The sequence below is a fragment of the Hyperolius riggenbachi genome, chromosome 4 (genome assembly GCF_040937935.1).
Source record: "Hyperolius riggenbachi isolate aHypRig1 chromosome 4, aHypRig1.pri, whole genome shotgun sequence".
NCBI lineage: Eukaryota > Metazoa > Chordata > Amphibia > Anura > Hyperoliidae > Hyperolius > Hyperolius riggenbachi.
In genome coordinates this window covers 401,209,194-401,230,807 of record NC_090649.1, presented here as the reverse complement: position 1 = coordinate 401,230,807, position 21,614 = coordinate 401,209,194, and the positions used below count along the sequence as shown (strand labels likewise).

General features: G+C 42.1%; 1 protein-coding gene across 1 annotated transcript in view; it reads right to left on the bottom strand.

Moving 5' to 3' along the window:
- Nucleotides 1-21,614, bottom strand: part of ACOXL (acyl-CoA oxidase like) — a 486,411-nt gene that overhangs the window by 228,756 nt on the left and 236,041 nt on the right. The window contains exon 12 of the mRNA XM_068232279.1: nucleotides 17,987-18,140. Coding sequence (XP_068088380.1) covers nucleotides 17,987-18,140 — 154 coding nt within the window. The remainder of the gene's footprint in view (nucleotides 1-17,986; nucleotides 18,141-21,614) is intronic.

Sequence of the window (21,614 nt, the reverse complement as noted above, 5' to 3'; positions counted from 1 at the left end):
TCCAAAGGAGTTTACATGCAGCTCGGCTGAGCCAATCGTGCATGAACTGTTACTGTCTGCCAGCAGAGTGCCAGCCAAAACATCAAATTGTTTTAGTTGGCATTGACAACTGTCTGTACAAGGCTTCAGCATTGGGTTTGTAATACAGTTGATCTACTTCTACTGAGGTAGTGGGAGAGGAGCAAGGAGGGGACACCAGCTAATCTTCCCTTCTGAGCACAGAGTTGAGCCTACCAACCTCCTCTATGCTGCTGCTTAGGCTAGTATACACAGATATTTGAGTTCATTTAGTTTACGGGCATGTTTCCACTGGTGTGACGGGTCCTTTTCCAAAATGTGCTGATGTGAATTTGCATCTGAAGTGCTATAGCAGTGCCATGTGGGACTATGAGGATATGGGTATTCCAATGCACTGTTCAACTGCAGCAGGCAGCATTTTTTTCCTCCACATGCAATTGAGATGCAGCCTATTGATTTCAAATATTTTATTATATCTTTCTATGGAACAATACTTAAAGAGACTCCGTAACAAAAAATTGCATCCTGTTTTTTATCATCCTACAAGTTCCAAAAGCTATTCTAATGTGTTCTGGCTTACTGCAGCACTTTGTACTATCACCATCTCTGTAATAGATCAACTTATCTCTCTCTTGTCAGACTTGTCAGCCTGTGTCTGGAAGGCTGCCAAGTTCTTCAGTGTTGTGGTTCTGTGATGCATCTCCCCCCTCCAGGCCCCTCTCTGCACACTGCCTGTGTATTATTTAGATTAGGACAGCTTCTCTCTTCTCTCTTATCTTTTACAAGCTGGATAAATCCTCCTCTGAGCTGGCTGGGCTTTCACATACTGAGGAATTACGTACAGGCAGAGCTGTCTGCACTCTGCAGGAAGAAACAGCCTGACACTTCAGTGGAAGATAGCTGCAGGGGGGAAGAAACACACAAATGATCTCTTGAGATTCAAAAGGAAAGCTGTATACAGCCTGCTTGTGTATGAATGCATTTTCTATGTGTGGACATACTGTACATCAACCTACTTCCTGTTTTGGTGGCCATTTTGTTTGTTTATAAACAAACTTTTTAAAACTGTTTTTAACCACTTTTAATGCGTCAAGGAGCGGCGAAATTGTGACAGAGGGTAATAGGAGATGTCCCCTAACGCACTGGTATGTTTACTTTTGTGCGATTTTAACAATACAGATTCTCTTTAAGATATTACACCCAGTTACAATGTAAAGAAGTCAGTGCACAGCTTGTATGAGTGTAAATTTGCTGTGCCATCAAAATAACTCAACACACAGCCATTAACCACTTCAGCCTACAGCTTCGAAAATCTTATGCATCCAAGCAATGTTCACCTCCCATTCATTCGCTAATAACTTTATCGCTACTTATCAAAATTAATTGATCTATATCTCGTTTTTTCCGCCACTAATTAGGCTTTCTTTAGGTAGTACATTTTGCTAAGAGCCATTTTACTGTAAATACATTTTAACAGGAAGATTAAGATAGAAATGGAAAAAAAACATTATTTCTCAGTTTTTAGCCATTATAGTTTAAAATTAATACATGCTACAGTAATTAAAACCCATGTATTTTATGTGCCCATTTGTCCCGCTTATTACACCATTTAAATTACGTCCCTATCACAATTTATGGCGCCGATATTTTATTTAGAAATAAAGGTGCATTTTTTCAATTTGCGTCGATCACTATTTACAAGCTTATAATTTTAAAAAATGTAATAAGATACTCTCTTGACATGTATATTTAAAAAGTTCAGACCCTTAGGTAACTATTTATGTAGTTTTTTTTTTTTTAATTGTAATTTTTTTTATTATTTTTTTTAATACAAAAATGTATTTGGGTAATTTTAGTTTGGGAGGTAAATAGCCAATTTTAGATGTAAAATAATGTATTTTTTATTCAGTACAGGTATGTGGGTGCAGTTTACTATTTGGCCACAAGATGGCCACATTCAAAAAGTTCCTAGATGCGAACGATGTCGCATCTAGGAACTAAAATGAAGAGAAGTTGTTTCCTGGGGGCAGAAATACCACGCTCTCTGATGAGAAAGCGTCGGTATTTCTGCCGGAGACTTGGATCGGTGAATGGGAATTATATTCCCATTCACTGATCGGGGGGGCAGCGGGAGGCAGCGGGGGCGCGCCCGATCGCGCGCACCACACGGCTGCAGCACCACTGCCTATCTGGACGGATATATGCGTCCAGATATGGCGAAGTGGTTAATGTCTAAACCGCTGGCAACACAAGTGAGTACACCCCTAGTTGAAAAATTTCAAAATTCTGCCCAATTAGACATTCTCTCTCTTTAGGGCCATATAACTTGTTGCAGCAGGTGTGTTAAATTTGGTGTTATCATTCTCACACTGGTCACTGAAAGCTCAACATGGCACCTCATGGCAGAGAATTCTCTGAGGATCTTAAAAAAAGGCCTATAACACCCACCAGGTTCATCATGGAGGAGTGGAAGAGGATACCAGTGGAAACCTGTTAAGCTCTAGTGATCTCCATGCCCAAGAGAGTTAAGGCAGTTCTGGAAAATAATAGTGGCCATATAAAATCTTGACAATCTAGGCAGAATTTTAACATGGGAGAGCAAATGGTGGGAATTTTGATGGAAGAGCAAATTTACACTGTTATACAAGCTGTACGCTGACTCATTAATATTGTATCAAAGTCTCATCTCTTCAGTGTTGTCACATGAAAGGATATACCGTATTTTTTGCCGTATAAGACGCACTTTTTCTCCCCAACAATGGGGAGAAAAAGTCCCTGCGTCTTATACGGCAAAGGCAGGGAATCCCCGACATCCATACGCCCGCCGATACGAACCGCCGACCAGCCGCCATCGGGGACTCCCTGCCTGTGTCCCCCCAGCATCCTCATGTGTCCCTGCTGGCCTGGCCTGCCCCCCCGCTTACGTCTCCGCCCCTCCCCCCCGCTTATGTCTCCGGGTCCCCGTGCAGTCAGCGGCAGCAGCTTACCTCCTTCATCTTGCCAGCGGCGATTGAAGACCTCTGGCTTCAGTTTACGGCTTCCTCTAGTGCCGGCTTCTAATGACGCGTAATTGATGACGCGTCATTAGAAGCCGGCAATAGAGGAAGCCGCACACTAAAGCCGGATGTCTTCAATTGTCACGGGCAAGATGGAGGAGGTAAGCTGCTGCCACTGACTGCACGGGGATCCGGAGACATAAGCCGGGGGGCCGAAGACGTAAGCGGGAGGCAGGCCAGGCCAGCGGGAACACATGAGAATGCTGGGGGGGGGGGGGGGGACAAGAGGACGACCACATGGGGGACCAGAAGACACAGGCGGGACCACAGGGTAACGGGGGGGGGGCAAGAGGACACAGGAGGGTGACCACAGGGGAGACCAGAGGACACAGGGGGGACCAGATGATACAGGAGGGTGACCACAGGGCACAGGGGGGACAAGAGGACACAGAGGGGCAACTACAGGGGGGACCAGAGGACACGGGGGCAACCACAGGGCACAGGGGGGACCAGAGAACACAGGAGGGCAACCACAGGGCACAAGGGGAGACCACAGGGCACAGGGGGGCAACCACAGGGCACAGGAGGGCACAGGGGGGGACCAGAGGATACAGGGGGGAGACCAGAGGATACAGGGGGGAGACCAGAGGACACAGGGGGGAGACCAGAGGCCACAGGGAGGAGACCAGAGGACACAGGGAGGAGACCAGAGGGCACAGGGGGAGACCACAGGACACTTAGGGTAGACAGGGTGAGATAACAGGGAGGAGACCAGAGGACACATGAGGTACACATGAGCACACCATTTGAGGGAGGGCATGTACAAGACACTCCTTAAATATGGACGCACCAGGTTTAGTTTATTTTTTTCCCTGTTGTTTGCCCTCTAAACCTGGGTGCGTCTTATATTCCGGAGCGTCTTATACGGCGCGAAATACGGGTAATCAAATATTTCCAAAAATATGAGAGGTTTACTGACTTTTGGGAGATACTGTAGTTATAGAGCTGCATGCTTTCTGGGCAGAATTTCAATAAGAAAGAAAAAAGATGAAACCTTTAAAAAATAGTTTACCATTCCTACATATCTATTCATAGTGGCCCTAGAATTGTGACAAGTCCCAGCGGTGGCGGAGAATGCTAATACAGCAGCGGAAGGAATCTATAAGGAGAATCTACTTTTGTCACTGTATTGCAGCTCTGGAGCTTGCACTCTTATATGTGGCTATGTGGAATGAACGCTCTGCTTTTCTGTCGTAGGTCTATTGGGTTCCTTCAAATTTTTGTCATGTGAAACCAATATCCCTGACCTGTCGGCTTTTTATACACAAGTTATTACCTTTATTCAACATCTTCAAGGAGTTTGTATGTTCTCCCTGTGTCTGTGCGGGTTTCCTCCGGACACTCCGATTTCCTCCCACATCCCAAAAACATACAGATAAGTTAATTGGCTTCCCCCTAAAATTGGCCCTAGTCTATGATACATGCACTACATGATATAGACATAGGACTATCGTAGGGACTAGATCATGACCCCTCTGAGGGACAGTTAGTGACAAGACAACATACTCCGTACAACACTGCGTAATATGTCGGCGCTATATAAATACTTAAATAACTAAAATAGTCCAGCCTCTTGTTTATCCAGATATGTGTGTGCCATTGTGGATGTGCTCATTGTGTCTATATGGTGCTAGCAAAGGGACCCCACTATATGAGTCTGGCCTTGTCATGGCTCTGAGGCTGCCCCTTCTATTTATAGCTATGTGGAACCATCACCATTTGCTTCTTGAAGGTGTCATGTATATCCACTGGGACTTTTACATTTTTGCTGAGAATTTCATCATTTCAAGTCACTTAGTGAGTATTTTAATAATAAAAAAATATGATGGGAGCTACATAAAGGTTTATATCTATACTGTATATATATATATATATATATATATATATATATATATATATATATATATATATCGTATATATAGATAGATAGACAGGCACTCACTTACTTATAAAACACCCTCTGAAACAGCTTGATTTCATCCAGAGGCTAATGAGGATTAGAAATGACAGAGGCCTGCACTATTCTGTAATGTGAGCAGAGTCTCACAGTGTTTCTTGAACTGTTTGTGTTGGCTGGGTCTGCCTGCACACATCTGTTTGTAACATGTCCTAGCTCTGCAAAACCCGAGCATAATCATATCATCATGTGCAGAACTATATTTTAACGTCACGCAATGGACAGAAATCTTTTTTTTTTCTTGTGCACGTTGTCAGCTGTGGAGAGGGGCAAAATATACAGGTTCTCATTATTCTTAGACGTGTTTTAAGGAGCTGGCTTTGCTGAGCACAATGGTAATGCAGTGTCAGGGAATTCCTCTGTCAGCAGACACAGCTTAGCAGTCAGGGATATATTTCATTAATCATAGTAACAAACTTGTAGCATTTGCCATTACAGAGCTTATTCGGTTAAAAGATGCGCAGAGCCCAAAATGAATTTCATACTTTCTCTTTGGAGTGACTACATTAAGTTACAGCTATCTTATACATCCAAAGGTAAAGTTCAGCTCTGAGGCAAGGTTCACACTTAACAGGTTCACATGCAGTTTTTTTTTCAAAATGAATTCACATTAGAAATGGCAGTCCATGTTAATTAATGGGATTATTCGCATTGGGAAGGACCTTTAGAAACAGATCATTCTGTCATGCTGCTCCTATGCAATGCAAATTGTCACCACATTCGAAAAGAAGAGCTCCATCCTAGAACTGCTTTAAGGACCACTATGGCGTAAATTTTAAAATGTAAAATACATGTAAACACATATAAATAAGAACGTTTCTTCCAGAGGAAAATGAGCCATAAATTATTTTTTCTCCTATCTTGCTGTCACTTACAGTAGGTAGTAAAATTCTTGCAGAAACGACAGGTTTTGGACTAGCCCATTTCCTCATGGGGAGTTCCCAGGGTTTTCTTTATTTTCAAAAGCACTTAATGAAGGGCAGTTGCTCTGTCCAACTGCCAGAATAGTGTACGGTGAGCAGGGAGGCTGGCCAGCATCTTTGTATAAATCCTTTTTGAAGCAGTGTCTTTATAAAGAATAAAGGCCATGCTGACAATCTCCCATGACGAGATGGACTGGTCAAAAACCTGTCGGTTCTGTCAGACTTCGACTACCTACTGTAAGTGACAGCAAGATGTGAAAAGTAATTTATGGCTCACTTTACTCTGGAAGAAATGTTCTTATTTATATGTGTTTACAGCTATTTTAAATTGTATCATTTGTTGCAATAGTGGTCCTTTAAATCTGTACTGAAAACTGATCACTTCAGTATGGTAGTTACACATGTGGAGTTCTTTCTCTGTTACTATTTCCATCCTGCCACTAATTACTGAAATAGATATGCTATGTGCTTTAAGTCCTATGGGAGAATGGAAATAAAAATAAGAAGCACGTATAGTGGAAAGTATGTGTACCATGTGTACTTCAGATCTTCCTTTATTCCAATAGGAAGAGGCACTTTTACTTAAACAGAACCCGAGGTGTGTTTAAAGAATGTTATCTGCATACAGAGGCTGGATCTGCCTATACAGCCCAGCCCCTGTTGCTATCCCAAACCCCACTAAGGTCCCCCTGCACTCTGCAATCCCTCATAAATCACAGCCGTGCTGTGAGGCTGTGTTTACATCTGTAGTGTCAGTCTCAGCTGCTCCCCCGCCTCCTGCATAGCTCCGGTCCCTGCCCCCGTCCCTTCCCTCCAATCAGCAGGGAGGGAAGGGATGCAGGCGGGGACCGGAGTTCTGCAGGAGGTGGGGAGAGCAGCAGACTGACACTATAGAGATAAACACAGCCAGCTCTGACAAGCTGTTTGTCAGCAGCGTGGCTGTGATTTATGAGGGATTGCAGAGTGCAGGGGGACCTTAGGGGGGTTTGGGATAGCAACAGAGGCTGGGCTGTATAGGCAGGTCCAGCCTCTGTATGCAGATAATATTCTTCAAACCCACCTCAGGTTCTCTTTAAGTCTTCATTAGGATTCATGCAGTCAGTGCCTGAACACTTATATCAAGCTTTTCTCCTGGTGGACTCAAAGCACGAGAGCTGCAGCCACTAGAGCGCGCTCTATGGGCAGTAGCAGCATTAGGGAGTCTTGCACAAGGTCTCCTACTGAATGGGTGCTGGCTTACTGAACAGGCAGAGCCGAGATTCTAACCCAGGTCGCCTGTGTCAGAGGGAGAGCCCTTAACCATTACACTATCCAGCTGCTAAAACACAAGCATAAATTCTTCTAACATGCAAATCTGCACTGACCCTGGAAGCGGAAATCGAGTGGCTTCATTTGCTAGCATGGCTTCTGCCTGCTGTAAGAACAAAAATGTGCTTGTTAGGAGGTACTTTTCCGTTAGCCGGGCGCATCCGGCAAGTGGCGCTAATTACATTAATAGTTCACGTAACAAAAGTGTTAATGTAACCGATTGTATTTTGTTTTTACTGGCCGTCTCGCTGCGGCCAATTGTATTGTAAAAGGTGAGTTAATTGAATAAAAATTTAGCCATGTGGCAATGTAACAGATGAAGCCGCCGGCGGTAACATGTGTGTCCCCCCAGAGTCGCTCGTCGTGGCAGGGAATACTGGTTGTTTTCTCGCGACGAACGACTCTGGGGGGACACGCATGTCCCACCTGGCTGCCAGTGTTCTATAGGAGAGAGGCAGAAAAGTGTAACTTGTAGGTAAAAACACAATACAATCGGTTACATTAACACTTTTGTTACGTGAACTATTAATGTAATTAGCGCCATCTGCGCCCGGCTAACGGAAAAGTACAGAATTTTCTACTCATACTTTCAGTGGCTCCCATATCATTAATTTGATGAGCTTCTGTTATAATTTATACTCAAAGCTTTCTGAACTGTCACAGGAATTGTGTATAAAAACATGGAAAAAAAAAAAAAAATCTTTGATATAGGACCAGTGGCATACAGGAGAATCCACAGTTTCAGGGTCTAATAATACAGACGCTACAGAGTCACTTCTAACATTAGCAGCTGTGAACCTTTGTGACACCGTTATAAATGATCACCAGCCGCAGGCACTTTGCAACTGCAAAATACTGCTGGAGCAGAGAGTGTCATCACAGCGGCATTGCATTCGTGTAATTGTGTGTCATAGTCATACTTATTCACTTAGACACATTAGCTGGTTTAAGAAATTAGTTTTGAATGCATTTAGCTGATCTAATAAAGACTCACTGAACAAATAGCAAACCAAACCTTTCAGACTGAGAATGATAGAAAAAGCAGTGTGCAAAAGAGGGATTTTTCTGCATTTCATAACCTCATTCCCTCAGGCCACTAAACAGGTTTATTTAATATATTCCTTACTTATCTGCCCTCAAAGGATTGGTAAGTCTAATTACATCCTTAAATGGGAAAGGTACTACGGTGTCTTGGTTGATGAAGAGTTACGTGTGGAAAATTCTAATGCAGAGGTATATGACACCTGACACAGTATCTAGAGTTGTTACAGGACAGACAGGTAGCAAATTGCTTTCGGATGTATGCTATTGCTTTAGGATTTGTGTTAGCAAGGGTACAATACAGCATGTGTGGTGGGACTGCTGTAAAGTGAAGAAATTCAGTATATTTATACTTTGTGAGGCAAACAGCTAAAGACCCACTTAAAGCTTTGTTCCATAACAGTCTGGCAAAATGCACATAGGGTACAACAATAATCACATCTTTATGGGAGCAAAATAGACCATAGTTCATTTGTAAAAGTTGACTTTGTTGCATATAGAACAAGTTAAGAAAGTTTGAAACTAGGCCCTTATCTTTAACCCCTTCCGTACCAGCAATATCTGGCCCCTTACGGACCAGAGACTGCTGGTACCACAAAACGGCACCACTGGACATACCCACCTCTCTCACCAGTAACGCCATTTTCTCATCACCGCACGACCATCTCTCTGTGGTCTCTATGACGGCAGAGCTCTGTGAGCCAGGCAGGAGCCGCTTTCATTGGCTCCTGACCCTGTCGATCAATGTGAGCCAATGTGATTTGCTCACAGTGATCACGCGGTCAGGAGATAATGAAAGCGGATCCTGACTGGCCCACAGAGCTAGAGACGTCAGAGAGAGGGGCCTGCAGTGGGTGCAGAGCGGGGTGATCGCGCGGCGAGCAAGTTGAAATCTACATCCTGTTAGAGCGCAGCCACCTGCAGGATGTAGATTTCAACCAACGCGTTCCAGAAGCAGTTAACATGGTGTATGCCATAACACAGGCTATATTGTTAGATTTACAAGGGTTATGGCCTTTTGTTTAGTCGTATTACTTGCAGCAAGGCCCTATTCATTATAGTTGGATAAAGGAGGTCTGGATGGCTTTGGAAATATCCGAGCCCAATGCTTAGCCTGAGCCCATGTGACCTACCACTCCTCCACCACCACACCTGGCCACTTTCCCTGTTTTTCTGTATCTTCTCCCCTGTGATATTTTTCTGTTCTTAGCTCTAATATTTTTTCTTTCATTATGAATACTCTTATTGTCCAGAGTACAATTACCTAAAAGCTGTTAGCATCCCGTTCTGGACAACAGCTGACAAAGTTCCTGTGCGTGACAGAGTATAACATAACAATGTTCCAGTTCTCACAATAAACTAGGCTTACTTTTGTGAATACACACTGTATAAGTAAGTGGAACTACTTATCCTTCTGTTGTACAGGGTCTCACTTCCTTGTGGCATGTACAAGTTACCAGGAACTGACAGCGGAAAAAAGTTCAGAGAATATTCTGCCTTAAAGTGAACCTTAAGTAAAAAAAAAAAATGAGTTTTACTCACCTGGGGTTTCCCTCAGCCCCCTACAGCTGATCGGTGCCCACGTAGAGTCGCTCCGATCCTCCTGGACCCGCCGGCGGCCACTTCCGGTTTCGCCATCAGCCACCGACAGGCTGGGAACACGAGTGATTCTTCGCGTTCCCAGCCACAATAGCACCCCCTGTACTGGTATGGCGGCAAGGAAGGCCGCAATAGCAGTATAGGGGGTGCTATTGTGGCTGGGAACGCGAAGAATCACTCGCGTTCCCAGCCTGTCGGTGGCTGATGGCAAAACCGCAAGTGGCCGCCGGCGGGTCCAGGAGGATTGGAGCGACTCTACGTGGGCACCGATCAGCTGCAGGGGGCTGAGGGAAGCCCCAGGTGAGTAAAACTCATTTTTTTATTTGACTTAAAGAGACACTGAAGCGAAAAAAAAACTATGATATTATGATTTGTATGTGTAGTACAGCTAAGAAATAAAACATTAAGATCAGATACATCAGTCTAATTGTTTCCAGTACAGGAAGAGTTAAGTAACTCCAGTTGTTATCTCTATACAAAAAAGCCATTATCTCTACGACTTTCAAAGTCGTGGAGAGGGCTGTTTTCTGACTTTTATTATCTCAACTGTTAGTTAACTATTTACTTTTCCTCTGGCAGAGGAGAGGTCATTAGTTCACAGACTGCTCTGAAAGAATCATTTTGAATGCTGAGTGTTGTGTAATCTGCACATATTAGAGAATGATGCAATGTTAGAAAACACACTATATACCTGAAAATAAAAATATGAGAATGTTTTCTTTGCTGCTAATCTTCTAGTAATTATTCATAGTACACAACCAATTCATTATATCATATATTTTTTTTCGCTTCAGTGTCTCTTTAAGTGCCACTTTAAAACTTGCAATTGGTGGCTTTCCCAATATAAGGTCTAATATTGCGATATAGGGCCTGTTTCCACTTGCACGGAAACCAGGCTGAATCCGCAGAGTTTCCCCGCAGGCGAATCGTGCGGGGAAACTGCCATAGGGATGGACTGCGCCGCTGGCTGAATCGCTTGTGCTAGCCATTCGGCCGGCTTTTCCATCCGAAGTTGTGTGGGAGGCTGCGAATCCCAAAGCCGTGCATGGCAAGGATGATGGGATTCGTCTGCGTACCTCGACTCTGCGTAGACTCGGAAGTGCCACCGCGCATCTCGCTGTGGAAACAGGCCCTGTCTGTTCTACTCCACTTAAATGTATGTTACTTGCAAAAAACAGATTTTGTATCTTTGTTATAACTATCGTTGAACATGTTTACGGTAAACATAAAATGTTATCTTTGATCTTAAAGTGAACCGAGGTGAGAATTATATGGAGGCTGCCATATTTATTTCCTTTTAAACAATACCAGTTTCCTGGCAATCTCCTTGATCCTGTGTCTCTAATACTTTTAGCCACAGATCCTAAACAAGCATGGTACTGATTTGGTCAAGTACTTTGACTCAGCTGACTCAGGATTTACTGGATTAGCCATATGCATATTCCAGGGTTTTGACTCTACTTATAATTATTTAGACACTACTTATACCAAAAGAACAACAGGGCTGGAAGGCAACTGGCATTGTTTGCAAGGAAATTAATATGGCAATCTCCATATTCCTCTTACCGCAGGTTCTCTTTAAATTAAAATCCAACCAAAAAATATCTTATGAAACTAAATCCCTCTTTTAAAGAAACATGGATTAAAAAAAAGAATGCCATGATTTGAAAATCACACAAATTCTGTATCCAACCACTTCAGCCCTCAGGGCTGTCTTATGGACACGAGCAACTTTCACATTTCATTGCTCTTCCCATTCATTTGCTAATAACTCTATCACTGCTCATCACATCTAAAATGATCTATACTTTGTTTTTGTTTTTTTTTTGCCACAAAGTTTGCTTTTTGTGGCTACTATACTTTTTTTTTTAACAATTAAGGTATTCTTTTTGTATTTTAAATGGCAAAAGTGTTTTGTTTTGTTTTTTAGCAATTAAGGCATTCACTATGTATTTTAAAGGGGAAAAATGAAAAAATACACTATTTCTCCATTTCCATCCACTATAGTTTCTAAACAAACAATGCTATCGTAGATAAAACACGCAGATATTATTTGCCCATTTGTCCTGGTTATCCCAACATTTAAAATATGTCCCTAGTGCAATGTATGGAGATAATATATTATTTGGAAATAAAGTATTTTTCTGTGTTGTGTCTTTTGTTTTCTAATTGTACCCTATCAATAATTGCAAGCCCTTATTTGCAAAAAGAACAGTAACATACTATCATTGCATACATACTTCAAAAGCAGAGTCCCTAAGTTAACAATCTGTGTATTCTATTTTAAATTCTGTCAATTTGTTTTCTTTTTAACAGGCTTTTTATTTTGGTACAGAAAATATGAAAATAAACATTTTATTGCTTTTGATTCAGTTTGTCACTAAAATGTCACTAAAAAGAATTCACAAAAAACATATGCCTCAACCCTAAAACACCGTAAAATCTATTGTACAACTTATGACAGTTAAAATAATACCACATATCTCCCAGTTGATAGCTAGTTAGGCATCTAGCAGGCAATTAACTCCAAAGTGAGCATGTGGCTTTATGCAGGCCAATTTTTTCCACAAAGTATTTTAGCGTCATACTTTGTTTGCATAGCCCCAGAAGAGTCTGGACAACAGAAAAAAACACAAACATCACCACTGCGGAAAGCTTTGGACCAGGGATACTCAAAGTTGGTGTTTTGTAAGCTACCATCTCGTCTAGTTTTGCTGAAACTTTCCCAAGTTTGAGCATAACTTTTAAAATAACATTTTTTTTCCATGATGGATTGAGTCTCTCCCTACCTAGTTTTTATGTGACGGAATCAAAGCTATAAGACACATCAACATTTATTCTACAACTCATCGTGGATGCACAGTAATTCTCAAGGTGCACCTGTGGCTTTTTTTACAGACATATTTTTGCGCTAATTGTTACAATGCCATTCTGTGTTTGCATAGCCCCAGAAGAGTTAGGACATCAGAAAAAGGCCAATTCTGGACTTGTTCGACCAACTGCAGTAATTTTAAAAGTAAAAGAATTTCCCATTCTTAGTGTTTTAACAAAAGTCTGTAAATATTTGGGATCTTGTGAGACCAATGACAGTAATTTTGAAAGTGAAATGTTTTCCCATTCTTGCTGGATATATAATTTGGCCCCCTTGTAAAATGGAAGATAAAATAAAAGACAATTATTTTCAGTAGGTAAGAGGCCTAGCCTGCAGGCAGACCAGTTTAGCACCTGTAAGATAACTACGGAGGCATACTGTTGTAATACATGCAGATGTGGTTAAATCATGATAAAACAATCAAAGCCTTTCCTGATAAATGGGAAATGAAGTGTAAGACACTAAAGGAAAAAACACAGAGACAACAGGCGCCCAAATGGTGCAGTGCGTCGCAATGGTAATTGAATATGTGAAAAAACAAGTCCAGTACTCACAAAGGTGGGTTGCCCAAGGGGCAATCGACCGCTTTATGCAGATGGAGGTGCACAACCCCGACTCCACTTGGGATGCCGCCCCAAATGCAGCTAATAGTATACAGCGGCACTTTATTTGGCCTGAGGAAGTGGGCGGGTTCCCACGAAACGTGTGCTTTTGTACAAATAAACAATTAATTTTATGTAAATTTGTCATCTTAGAGGTAAGCCACCTCATTTTTTTTTCATTTTTCAGTTGGTTTTAGAGTATTTTATTCCCATTGGTCGGGTTCTGCAGCAGAGAAGACCGGAAGCCTCCAGAGCTGCGGCGAGGGCACAGGACGGCTGCCACGGGCTGGAGGAAGCCCCAGGTAAGTGCATCTTTTTTTTTTTTAGTACTTGGACACTCAGCGATTGGAGGAGAAAAGAAAAAAAGGTTAAGGGAAGAAGTGACATCAGGATTTAACCTCAAACTGTGGGCAAAAGACATGGTTCCCACAAGGAACAGAATTCTCTTCATTTACTATATAAAATTCACTGAAATCAAACGTGGACAGTACAATACATGTGTTATATAATTAGATCAAGTATTTATGTACTTATATATGTGTTTTTCTTTTCCCTGGCATAGTATGGCTAATCCTCCTGCTTTAAAGGTTCCAAACTTTATATGACAATTGATAATTTGATATTTCAGGGTCGATTGGGAAAGCCAGCTTCTCTGTTTTCATACAATATGATCGTAATAATCTAATTGAAAATATGATCTTTCACTAAAAATTGTACTGTTCAAAGCAGGCTTATCAGGGTACTTGTGCTTAGTAAGGAGATGAGGTTAAAATAACATATATTGCTTGACTTTTATCAAAGGGTGATTGCCTGCTATGTGGGTTTCCTCCATTTTAATTATAATTTTTTATTTTAAAGCATTGTAAATATTTTGCTGTGTTTTTGCTTGTTTGGGGAGTAGGGGAGCAAATAGGTTGCCCATTTTAAAAATGGTGCTGCCATAGACGGCAATGTTCAAAGCCACGAATAGCGGCTATAAACCTTAATTTGGCACCCAGATGCACTTGAGATCTATAGACACTACTTACCCATTTCTAGCTGCTATTTACTATGTAAAGCTGCTAATTGCAAGCTTTTAACATTGCTACCCATGATGGCAAAAAACATCAGGGTTGAGTTTTTGGGAGGTCTGTAGTGTTATGAGCGTGAGGGGGGCCCATAGGGGTTAAGGTTAGACACGGGAGGGGGGGGGGTTAAGGTCTGTCACCATTAGGGAGAGGGGTTCATGTTAGGCACCATCAGAAGGGGGTCTTAGGGTTAGGCTTAAGTAGAGGGTTCTGTGTGATAGTTGGGTTAGGTCAGTGATCTGCAAACGTGGCTCTCCAGCTGTTAAGGAACTACAAGTTCCACAATGCATTTGCCATTATGAATCATGACTGTGGCTGTCAGACTCCTGCAATGTAGACTTGTAGTTCCTTAACAGCTGGAGAGCCAAGTTTGCAGATCACTGGGTTAGGCTATAGTAAAATAACAGATTATCGATATTTTACTTTCGTAGTTAAGGAGTAGCATATCAGTAATTTTACCAATATTTTATTAGCGGCTATCTCCGGCGCCCTTTTAACTGGGGTCCTTTGTTTATATGTACGTCCCTACACTGCCTAGAAATGGTTCTGAATGTCCATCAGCCCCATACAGTGGTTGAATTCTGTCTGTGGGATCATGTTCAAGGTTACTTCCTGCAATCTAGCTCTTGTACTATCCCAAATCTTCTCTCCTTAACTTATTAAAAAGCAAAACAAAATTAGACACTTAGAAACACTCAGGATGGGTAATGCATTTCATTTCTACAAAAGTACACTGGAGATTTTGTAATATATTGTGTGTGATGAATATGAGGCTTTTTGTGTCTGAGGAGCTCTTGGGACAGTTTTGTGGTTGTATTTTTCATAGACCATACTGACATTTTATGAAATTGTAGACATGTTTATGGATTATAACTGGTTGTAATGGCAAGAACACATTGACGTGGTTTAAAGAGTGAGCTGTTAATGCTCAAGGAGGTTAAAAGCTTTTTAAGGACACTGATCAATGTGCTTCAAATCTCCATTCTTCATATCCTCAAAACAAACTGCTAAATAAATGATTTCAAACTCTCACACACGTCTGAACTCACTGAAGCTGAAATGGGAAATTAAACATCCTATAAAAGTGGGCTTACACCACATTAGGAAAAGTTAAAAATCGCACTTGTTAAAAAGCTGCAGCTAAAGGAAACCTGGCTGCCCATAAAATAAAACCCTGACAAGGTCTGTAAAACAAATATAAACTGCTTACTTGTGTGGCTCCTTAATGATGAGAGCAACCATACTGTTTTTATCCCAGAGGTATATCTACTATCTTTTACATGGTGTGCTAGGCATGTCCTTGGCCTCTTTCTGCATGCAACATTGGAAATCATTGGCAATACAGCACACTGCTACAATATTCCAGTATTAGCAGATCAGGTCATCTCAGAGCCTGATCCACGCCGCACTGCGTCTCAGTTGGGCGCCACCATAGACCATAATGTTATTACGGCTATGCGACACAGAGGGACTTCTCAAGAAATCCCTGTAATTTGGGTGCCGGCAATAGCAGGACTTATCTCATCCCATCCATCATCAGTCCACCCATCTATCACCTGTCCACTGTCTATTTATTCATCCTGTCTGTTCATTCCACCTCTCCATTTATTCCTTCCCATCTATCCATTCATTCCAATCAATCCAGATCTCTATCCCAAGCATCCACTGTCACTGTTCACTGTCCATCCCTTTTGGCTTACTCAAGTACATTTTAGAAAACTGTAGTCTATCTTTTTGATGTCTCTGTGTCAGCAGTGGGGTCCTCCTGGATCTCCTGCCATAGCGTTTCATTTCATTTAAATGTCGATGGATATTTTGCGATGACACTGATGCTCCCTGAGCCTGCAGGACAGCTTAAATGTCTATGGAACTTGTTTGGAACTGCTTATCCACCATCCGGACTATCATGCGTTGCAACCTTTCATCAATTTTTCTCTTTTGTCCACCCCCAGGGAGATTAGCTACAGTGCCATTGGTTGCAAACTTTTTGATAATGTCGCATACTGTGGACCAAGGCAAATCTAGATCCCTGGAGATGGACTTGTAACCTTGATATTGTTGATATTTTTCCTCAGTTTTGGTTCTCAAGTCCTCAGAAAGTTCTCTTCTCCTCTTTCTGTTGCCTATGCTTAGTGCGGCACACACAGACACACAATGCAAAGGCTAAGTGAACTTCGCTACTTTTTATCTGCTTTCAGGTGTGAATTTTTGAATTGCCCACACCTGTTACTTGCCCCAGGTGAGTTTAAAGGAGCATCACATGCTTGAAACAATCTTATTTATCCACAATTTTGAAATAGAGTTTTGTGTGACAAATGGCCTCAATTCATAAAGCATTACCGCATGTGGTAATGCTGAAAACAGCAGTCTTTCTCGAGCACTTAGCAAAGTGTCAATTCATAAAGGTTGTTACCGCATGAACAACTGCAATTACAGAGCAGTGAGGAAAATTACCGACTTGGCTGTAGTTACCTCCAACACATGTCAGTAAATTGTCAGCAACTGTCAATTCATAAAGCCTTCAACAAGCGGTAAGTCAGACGATAGTCTGTGCAGGGAGCCAAAATCTCTGTGAGTCGTCTGTGCAAGGAACCGAAGTCTCTGTGAGTCGTCTGTGCAGGGAGACGAAGTCTCTGTGAGTCGTCTGTGCAGGGAGCCGAAGTCTCTGTGAGTCGTCTGTGCAGGGAGTCGAAGTCTCTGTGAGTCGTCTGTGCAGGGAGCCGAAGTCTCTGTGAGTCGTCTGTGCAGGGAGCCAAAATCTCTGTGAGTCGTCTGTGCAGGGAGCCGAAGTCTCTGTGAGTCATCTGTGCCGGGAACCGAAGTCTCTGTGAGTCGTCTGTGCAGGGAACCGACGTCTCTGTGAGTCTGTACAGGGAGCTGAAGTCTCTGTGAGTCATCTGTGCAGGGAGCCGAAGTCTCTGTGGGTCGTCTGTGCAGGGAGCCGAAGTCTCTGTGAGTCGTCTGTGCAGGAAACCAAAGTCTCTGTGAGTCTGTGCAGGAAGACGAAGTCACTGTGAGTCTGTGCAGGGAGCCAAAGTCATTGTGAGTCTGTGCAGGGAGCCAAAGTCTCCGTAATTACAGCTTGTAACAAAAGAGAGATATCGCCACACTTCTGTTGTACTGCTCAATGGGCAGCGGTAATTTACCGAACTTCAAAGGCAGCTGTGAAAATCTTTATGAATTAGCACACAAAGGTCTAAAATTCCGAATGCGGTATTTTCCATCCCAGATTTTTTTTTTACCGCAAAGCCTTTTATGAACTGAGGCCATTATGTCCAATTATGTCCAATACTTTTCTGTGAGAAATACTTGATTTTCTGGAAACATTTCTGGGGTGTGAACAATTTTGGCCAAGACTGTATATATATTGAATTACAGAAATCAGTAATGCCCACTTCCACACACCAAACTCTCACTATGGTGGGCATTGTCATGACTTCCAGAGTGCAGATAGATCATGAACTCTCTATTTTGGAATAATTGAATCACAGCTGCTGGACTCCAACAAATAAAATGTAATGAATGCAGTGGCAAACAACTCACCATCCCTCCAGTGCACTCGCGGCAGTCCTGCAGACAGGTCAGGTTCTCCCATGTACTATAAGCCTTTAGGCCTGCAACAAGCGCTTGTAAAGAGCGATTATTTACCAGGTCTCTGCTGTGGTAAACATCTTCATCAAGCATCTCTCCAGCATATCTAAGAAATAAAATTATAGGGCAATCAGCAATGAGTACTTCCAATATTAAAACTGAATTGTGCCATAGATCTCCCTGTCCTTCTATCTTTGGAAGATGTAACCAAATGTGAGGAAAGTTAGACAGCTGGATGCATGGAGTATGTATTATAGTCGGGCACCGGGTGGAGCAGCTGCTGATAAAATATTGGCAACTTAGTTTACCAATATTTCACTATTCCCTACCCGGCACAAATTCACACTTGAACCCCTTCCTTCTCAGTATTGGACCCCCCTAAGTAATGCATAACCCTAATCCTCCCTGTAAGTGCCAAAACCCAACCTCCCCTCCACCTAATGCCTAACTCCCCAGTAAATGTCTAAATCAAAAAAGCCCCCCCCCCCTTACCTATACGCCTAACCCTAATCTACCCTTTCAGTGCCTAGATCAACCCCCGAGACCCCCCCCACATACACACACCTAATGCCTAACCCCCTATCTCTAAGCGCCTAAATTAAACCACGTAAACCAAGCTCCCAAATGACTACTATTTGCAGCTGATCTTCTATGATTGCCTACAACCGTTACATAGTTACATAGTTATTTTGGTTGAAAAAAGACATACGTCCATCGAGTTCAACCAGTACAAAGTACAACTCCAGCCCGTCCCCCACATACCCCTGTTGATCCAGAGGAAGGCGAAAAAAAACCCACAAGGCATGGTCCAATTAGCCCCAAAAGGGAAAAATTCCTTCCTGACTCCAGATGGCAATCAGATAAAATCCCTGGATCAACATCATTAGGCATAACCTAGTTATTGTAGCCATGGATGTCTTTCAACGCAAGGAAAGCATCTAAGCCCCCTTTAAATGCAGGTATAGAGTTTGCCATAACGACTTCCTGTGGCAATGCATTCCACATCTTAATCACTCTTACTGTAAAGAACCCTTTCCTAAATAAATGGCTAAAACATTCTTATGAAGTAGCCGATCGGCTACTACCTGCATTGGTCACCCAACTCACCAATTCCTGATAATTAGCACAGGCGTCTATTAGGAGCCTGCTGATCCCGGCGGCCAAATGACCTGATCCGGATGCTTGTGGTAATAGAAAATGAAAACTTTACAATAAAGATGGATGGTTGTACTGCAACTTGAAGGGCTGCTCTATGTTAGTACAAAAAAAAACAAACAAAAAAAAAACTGAACAATATATATCATCACTAGAGAAGAGCATGAATTTAGACCCTGGGCAAATTCTTTCATCTACAGGAAGTAGAAATCATCTGGGCCGAACTAGAACTTTGCATGGAGCATACTTTGCATGCAGTACTCAACATCTGAAATATTCTAAAAGTGACTCAATGATATTGGGATCAGAGCACTTTAATGGCCACTTCAGCAGCTTCACGTTATTTCTGCTGTAGCCACTGAAAGGGTGACTTCAGGTGCGTCCCATGCACAGCTTCTAGTAACATGCTACATTCATTTCGACATTCATATTCATTAAGTTACCTGTACCACTATAACTCACAAACTCCCAGACCATCAGAGATCCACCTCCATGCTTCACAGTAGACATAATATACTTTTCATTATAAGCCTTTTTGTGTCCTTTCCAAACATATAATTAATGGTTGTGATCATAAGGTTCAGTTGTAGTCTCATGATCCCAAAAGACTTTGTTTTAGAAGGCTTGTCTAAGGCCCCTTATCCATCTGATTGCACCTGAAAACGGAAGTGCAATTGTGCCACATGGCAATGTGATTGCACTTAGTCCCAATGAGATTTCCCTCAATATGATTGCAACTCCATTCATTTTAATGATGGAAATCGCAATGCATTTGCATGTTTTTGTTGGCAGCTGTGCGTTGTAATTTCCAGGTGAATCCCAACACATGGATGGGGACATAAGAAAATGCAGCCTATGCACTTTTGATGTCCCCATGGATCGTGTTGCATTGCACTTCGGCAAATGCAGAAAAAAAGCCTGACATGTGGGTAAGGGGCCTAAATATCTAGATGTTATATTGCAAATTAGTAGTATGTATAACCGGTAAAGGGCTTTCAGTAGATGAACTCCAGGACTGGAAGGGAAAAAGAACAGAAAGAAACACTGTGTACTCGGAGTGCCTGTTTAAAGGCAGTACCTTTAAACAGGCACTCTCGAGTCCAGGCGCCCTAAGTATAGGGTACTTTGTTTAACAGGTACAGTCTTTTTGACCTGAAGAAGCGGGTAAGGCCCCTAAAATGAATAGTCATTTGTGTCAATAAGCTATTTTTTACAATAAATTGCTTATCCTAAGGTAAGATTGTTTATTTCTAGCAACCTTTAAGAGCTTCAAATACCCTGGGTGCCTCCTCCCATCTATTCCAGTATTTGGCATATTGTAAGACAGCTAATTTGTGGTATTGGCACAGTATAGGCCTCGTTCCTGCAGTTCAACCATCCAGCCTATTTTTGTTCAATCATCTCTTCTTTGTGGATCTTGAAGCAGCAATACAACTTGTTTGCAGAGAAGCCTGTATTTCAGCAGAAATGGCTTGTGTTTTTCCTGGCATCTTGACAAATGATCCTGGCAGTTGCGGCTGAAATGTGGTTGGTGTGAGTGACTATGGCTTGGTAACAACAGAACCCCTACCTCTCATTTGTATTGTTTTATCAGTATTTGGACAGTGCTGAATAGCCAGGGTATGTAAACTTATGAACTTTATTTCTGTTTTTTTATGTATTGATAATGTTATAAAATGATTTATAATACTTTCGTTTTGGTCACAGAGTGTTCACATATTCTGTATTTTACGTTCCTTTTATGTTATTATTCGTGTTTTGTCGGTGATGCTCCTCTGTATATTGGAACTCTTCATTCCCCCATGTGTGCTGATGGGGATCTCCTATTTTTCTTCTCTCTGACTTTTTTTTTTTTACCACCCAAGCCAGTAGGAAAGATTTGGCCACTGTGTTCTCAGTAACGACAGACTTTTAACCACCTGCTCAGGGCAGCACTATACCTGTCCAATTAATGTATATCTAACACAGTCTAGAGAATTTCTGGGACTATACCCTTTACTTCTTTTGCTTCAGTAGCGCTAATCTGATCTGCTTCATGCATTTATCCTCTCGCTGGTAAGGATCTTTACAAATTTGAATCATGGCATCAAATCTGTAATATTCTGCCACTGTTATGCCTGGGACAGCAATGCACAGGCAGCAAATACTGTCCAATATACATGGTTAGGCAATATACGTGTGTAGATCAACACTGTTGTTTTAGGCTATTTGTGATGCTCATAGTATATAACACTGCTAGCTCCTTGTGGATGTCCACGTATGTATGACACTGTCTGATCAATGCAGTCTATGAATCAGCATTACTAAATAGATTGTAGATAATAGGAACATCTTCTCAGAGTGCATACTTCTTGGATGAATATGTACTTACAACTGAATGGAATATTACTGTATTAATTTTTGATCAAATTCTCACCATGGTTTG